The 6,344-nt window shown below is 37.0% G+C and overlaps 1 protein-coding gene across 1 annotated transcript in view; it reads right to left on the bottom strand.

The window, feature by feature from the left end:
- Positions 1–4,032: 4,032 nt before the first annotated feature.
- The window catches only part of LOC104540088 (borealin-2-like), a gene marked incomplete at its 5' end in the record, with an annotated part of 5,878 nt that continues 3,566 nt past the window's right edge, over positions 4,033–6,344 (bottom strand). The window contains 4 exons of the mRNA XM_010183809.1: positions 4,033–4,209; positions 5,100–5,186; positions 5,431–5,563; positions 5,888–5,986. Of these exons, the coding sequence (XP_010182111.1) occupies positions 4,162–4,209; positions 5,100–5,186; positions 5,431–5,563; positions 5,888–5,986 (367 nt within the window). The remainder of the gene's footprint in view (positions 4,210–5,099; positions 5,187–5,430; positions 5,564–5,887; positions 5,987–6,344) is intronic.

Below are 6,344 nucleotides of genomic sequence, written 5' to 3'. Positions count from 1 at the left end.
TTTTCTTTTGCCTTGTAACTCACTTTTCAGTGGCTTTAACTATTCTGTGTACAAAGAGGTTATGTAGATGGTAGATGTTTTATGAACACAGGGAGGCTGAATCTGCTTAATACCAGGTTGCAGTTAGATAACAATGGGGGGATAATAATTGGCATGGGGAAGGCTGTGGCCATGTTCCCTTTGTGTGAGGAAAACACAAGGATATCTGAGTCCAATCAGAAGATAACAAAACCTTTTAAATGAAGCTGATAAAATCCTCAAATAATGGCATCTTTCTCTTAGCCTTTGAATCTAACTCAAAGCCTGATTCAGCCTGACTTCCTAGACAAATGTTTCCAGTTTTAAAAAACCTTTGTACAAATGAATACTATGGCTGGCAACTTGTGGTTGCATTAACACAGTTTATAAAGAAACTGAGATTGGTATTGAACTTGACAAAATTTTTTGACCTGGAAACATACTAAAGTTAGATGGTTTTGTTACTTTTCCAGTAGTTTCTACTTTTTGGTTTAAGACATTAAGTTTTCCAGCTTCAGTTCTGTTCCTTTTTATATGCTTCTAATTAGTATAAATACCACAACAAAGCAAAAATGTGACCTTAAATAGTTATCAGGTACAGTTAGTTGTCACAGCATTTTGTTACAATGTCAAGGAACTGTGCATGAACTTTGGGTGGTAAGCTGTTTCTTTATAGTGAGGAATCTCTTGCTGTTGGAGTGGGGAATTTGAAAGATGCCCCTACTTTTCTTTACAAAGCTGAAGTGTTACTTGTTTAATTGTTGCTCAGATAGCTGACACTTTACCATTGAGGTTGGAGGGACAAACTCCAAGGGTTTCAATGTACTTGGGTAGGCATTGGCATTTGAGTGTTGCTGAACATCCTTGTTATAGACTCTAAAACTGAAGCAAGAATAAATACTGTTTGATGTGTATTTCAGTATTGACGACTTATGCTGTGGTATTCTCATCTAGTGAACCTTTATTTTCATTTATTAAAACTTTGCTTTTCATGAAGATGTGGTTGCTTTTCATGAAGATGTGGTTACATAGTGATCCTTTCTCCTGATTCATTTCTCCAAGAGGTCGGTCACCTTAACCTATAATGCTTAAACAATGAGAACACTCATCTTCTGCTTTTAAGTAGTAGCTTTAGGATTTATCTTCTTGGAAAATGGGATATGTACTTTAAATTTTTTGTCCTTTCAGATTGGGTTTTTTTGGGGGGGGCTAGAGGAAGGGATTCATGGTAACACTTTGGATAGCATGCTGAAGTGAAGGGGTGGAGGGGAAGTTGAGCAGCAGCATCTTTCAGTAAGTGGTGACTTCTTCAGAGTTGCCCTTATACATAGCTTCTGCACTGCTAAGACTTTCTTTTTACAAAGTTGTAATGTAGAAACACTTCACACAGATTTGCAATCTACACAATCTTGACTTCAATGTTTAAGTTACAAGTAATATACTACTAGTTACTAATGCTTTAGTAGTTTATTGATGAAGTTTAATGCTTAACATGGCCCTGTTAAAGCATTAATAGCTAATGTGACCAACCTGTGAATAATCAAACAGCTGTAACTTAAGTAGTACTACAAACAAACGAGTATTTTGTATGTTGGGGAGGAAGAAAACATGGTCACCAGAAGTGTTAGAACCATTTTTAGTTGGTATTTTTTTATCTTTAATATTGGCCTCGAGAAGCTAAAAGGAAAACAAAAAACCTTAGTAAGTCTTGTCTAGCTTATTTTTTAACACCTACTTCTGCATATAGTGACTAAAACTGACCTGAAGTTGGCTCTCATAGAAAGTCTTATCTATCCTCTTGAGTGCATTTAATTTACCAAGGTGGTATATTTATTCATAAGATAATGTTTGTGGTGTGGTTCTTGTTCATGCAAAAGATGAGGCTGTATTCTTTTGGAGGAAAAAAAAAAAAAAGCTTTGCCAAGAAGTTGGAAGTAATCAGTGGAAGAAAGATTACTGCTTGAAAAAATGAAACATGTCAAAGACTTACCTGTTAATATGTAGCAGTTTCTTAGCCCTCTGAATAGGATGTAATAGAATTGTGGTTTAGTTATTAATCCATAACCTCCTACTATAGCCTTAGGCTGATGCAAGTATAATGTTCAGACAATCACTGTAAGGGAGGTATGGGGCATTTAATCATATGCCTCCTGCCAAATTTAAAAGGAACATTGTAGATACAGAATTTTAGAGGCTTCCTAGCTTGGTGATAATTTGTAAGAATGATTTTAGTTGACTGAAGAGTCCTTGTGCTTTGTTACAGTGTACATCCTGTGAATTTGCCCTTTGTGTTAATGCCCAGAAATACTTTCCCAGCTCTTGGTAGTAGCCTTTTAGTCACAAAAAAGCTAATCTCTAAATTGCAGCTCAGAAAATACTTTAACAAGAGTGGACTGGGTTAAACACTAGCAGCTATTTTTGTAATATAACTACCACCATACCTAAATCCCAAGTGAGATCCACAACAAAGGTGCGTTGGCTTGCCTTGCAAAGCACAACTAATGCTTACTTTTCAAAAATTTAAAAACTGCAGGATTCAGTACTGCATTGCAGTTTTGTTTTCCTTAGTGTCATGGTTTAACTTAGCCAGCAACTAAGCACCACACAGCTACTCACTATCCCCAACAGGGGGATGCCAGAGAGAACTGGAAGAAAACTCCTGGGTTGAGATAAGAACTCTTTGGTCAGTTTGGGCCAGCTGTCCTGGCTATGCCTCCTCCCAGCTTCTTGTAAAAAATACTGTGAGGACAAGGACAGTGAAAAACTGAAGAATGCCCTTGGCTTAATGTAAACATTGCTTGGCAACAACTAAAATATCAGTGTACTAGTATTCTCAGCACAAATCCAAAACACAGCCTCATACTAACTACTATGAAGAAAATTAACTCTATCCCTGCTGAAAACCAGCAGTTAGTGTAACATGGGAGTGAAAAGCTGGATCATTCACATTGAAACATCCATTTGCCTGCTGATACCACATTGATGTGATGCTCTTATCAATATAAGGGAAACATTTATGTTATTTCAGGTTGCATTACCAAGTTACAGAACTGAATGTTCTGTAAACTTTGTGTGTAATCTGAATGAGAGGTTTATTCCTGTATTTTCTGGTTACCACATGAGAGCATAGTTTTAATCCAAGTTTGACAGCGTTCTTCATGGTCTTTACCAGTTTTGTCTCTCATGGCTTGGAACACTTTCTTTTATCCCTTGTTTGAAACTTGTAACCTTTGTTTCCTTACTTGAAGCAAGGGTAGAAGCAGAACAGAAAAAAAACTACTCTAGATTTCATTCTTAAACTGTCTTAGTCATACCATCCTTTAACACAGTGAAAAACACTTCAGTTGAAATCACCACTGACAGAAAAGCCAAGTGCATCCTCAAGTTCTGAAAATATGACAGCATCCATAGCAAAGTGACTGCTAGACTGGCATCTTTACCTGGAAAGATGTTAAAAGTCTTTCATAGAAGTTACTCAAATGTACATAAGCACTAGAAAAATTAGGTTGACACCACAAATTACAGTAAGTCTGGGTTACTCCCTGGCATCATGCACATTACTGTCATGTCACAGCACAGGACTGGAAGTACATTTTATTCCTATGTCAGAGTCATATATGCCACCACAGAACTAAAGTTAAACACCTTAAAATGCTGTTCTAGAATTTAGAAACTTGCACTTCAGCTTAATTCCAGAGCTAAATTTAAGGAGACTGATACTAGGAAGACTAAACGTGTGTAGTAAATCAACACTACATTCTGCTTGTGGCGTGCATGGAAGAATGACATTAAAGAGCTCTACACTTATGAACAGTTGTGTGGAAAAAAAAAAGTCTAATTTAGAATATCAGAGTTAAAACTTATTCCTTACATATAACCTATTACTGTTCATTTTACTGTGAACTGAGGTTAGATGTTAGCTAAGCTAAAGAAGTTGGAAAAGTAGAATTATTTTCTTCTGGTTTTATATCCTTCACAGAGATAACAGGAATTTAATAATACACATCACACTGTAAGCTTTTATATAAAAATGTTTACTGTGCAGTATACAGCTTTATTAAGACATTACAGACATTCTCTAAACACTTCAGAGGCAGAAAGCAAGAGCTGTCATGAATATTCTGTAGTCAAAAGACAGTTCCATTAACTCGGTTTAGCTGTTGCCTTTCCACACAGCACAGTCAGCTCACTCTGAGGAGGGAAAAATACCTTTTAGTTCAAGCTACCCAACAGAACTTGGAAGAAGAAAGAGAAAAGTGATTGTACTCTTTTGGAGGAAAAAAAAAAAGCTTTGCCAAGAAGTTGGAAGTAACCAGTGGAAGAAAGATTACTGCTAAAGCAAGCAGTGAGCAGGCAGTCCCCCATTTTCTACATACACAGACAGGTCCAGGTTATAAAATACAAAACAGATTCCAGACCTTTAGCTTAATTTAAATATAAGTACTTGCAAGACTGTAAACTGATTATTATTTATTCTAGATAGATTTCTAGTGCTGTACATTACTGTATCCAAAACCCCAGGTACCTTCATCTTCAGAGGAGTCAGGCACTATGTGCTACAAAGTTCTGTTCAACTTAATTCTGCTTCAAAACAATTTACTTCCCTGAACCAAAGGTAAGGCAGTTATTACTCAGCAGCAGCAGAGAATTAACAAGGGTATAGTTCTTACTCAGCAAGGGACATAGAATAATAGAGAGATTATAACAAGAACTGAAGCTTAGCTGTAGCTTTGTAAACCTTTGTGAATATGAGATAAGAGAATGGCAGTTTGCTCGCATGGTAGGAGAGACACCAGCACAATCTAAAAGGAAGCGTTGATGCTTCTGTTGTCCCCCAGACAATTACCACACTACACATGCTTATTTAAGTGATTTCCCTTTACACATTATCTGTGTGCAGCTGTTCTCCCCTCCCCGTTCCTCCCTTGCCCTATTCCTCCAGTTTATGATAGCCAATTTAGAACTGCCCTCAGAAGAGTTAAAGCACTTAGAATTTGCATTCATGACAGTAGCTCACATGAAAACCTGGGACTAGGTGTCTGAATCCCAATACTTACATAAGCCTACTAGTTTAAGCTTACCACTAAATTATGAATATGCTGTACTGTGTCTTGATTTAGTAGTTGCACATCAATATTATGGAGGTCTCCACCAGCTGTACAGAGTGTCTAAACATGAAGAGAAACAGTTTTAAGAAAAACTATTCTCAAAGTTTTTGCCTGTATGGCCACATTTTCTGAAAATCATGTGCTTCCCTGCTAAACTGCAAAGCTTTAGTAACCATTTTTCCTTTTGTTTAGCAGCAACTCATTTAGGGATAGCACAAGCGATCACGATCAGACTATTCAGTTTATCAACTACTGTAAGATTACATTTGGGAAAAAAAAAAGAAAAAGAAAAAAGGTTTGATACCTGTCCATCAGCCAGGGGAATGTTTACAAAGGGAACAGTTTTAACATGGGGTACTGATTTACTTCTTAGTAACATCCCTTCAACTCTCCTACGGGTAGGTAGAGTTCTTGAGACAGTCTGTTGTAGTCCAACACTAGAATAAAATAAAAATGTTATTCTGAGGTTAACTTCCTATGCTCTACAGGAAATTTTCAAGCATGAAGCAAATGCAAGTAGTAGCAAACATACCTAACAGAAAGGCAGTCATGTTTAACTTTTTCCAGTCCTCCCAGAAGACCAGAGGAAATGCAACAGCAGCATCTACTAGCACCGCTAGGTAACACTACCAAATTTAGTGACAGATCATGAAGATCTCTTAAATCTAGATTTATGATGGTTAGTATCTACATTGATATTAATGTAGATTTATAATGTCTTGGTATTTAACAAAATTAAGAACAAGCTGAAAACCCCTTACCTTTTAGATACCTTTGGCATGGCCTTGAAATTTGTGGCACTGCAATCAGAAGCAAGAGACTTAACAGCCTCAGTCACACTTGCAGAAGAGTGAACTGACCTAAAAAAAAAGGAAAAAAAGAAAAAAAGTAGTTGTTGGTTTGTTGTTGGGTTTGTTTTAATTTTTTTTTTACCTTCTCCTCATCTACTGCAGAGTTTTAACTACAATGAAGATAGGCAGCTGGTGAATTAGGGAGTGTTGAAGTGCCCCATGACAGAGATCTGTGTATGTACATGTGAAGAAGCCCTTCTGAGGTAGACACAATATAGTGGGACCCAACACCACAGGAGAATGAAAGGACAGTTTATGTTAGTAGATAAGAGAAGGCTGCAATACCTGCAATGGGTATAATTAAGGGAATATCCACAGCTTTCTATTTGAGTGTGCAAAAAGTTTCTTGGGAAGTTTCTTTTTCAGC

This window comes from Mesitornis unicolor, unplaced genomic scaffold, assembly GCF_000695765.1.
Source record: "Mesitornis unicolor isolate BGI_N332 unplaced genomic scaffold, ASM69576v1 scaffold27204, whole genome shotgun sequence".
Classification (NCBI taxonomy): Eukaryota; Metazoa; Chordata; class Aves; order Mesitornithiformes; family Mesitornithidae; genus Mesitornis; species Mesitornis unicolor.
This window is presented reverse-complemented; position numbering and strand designations above follow the sequence as displayed.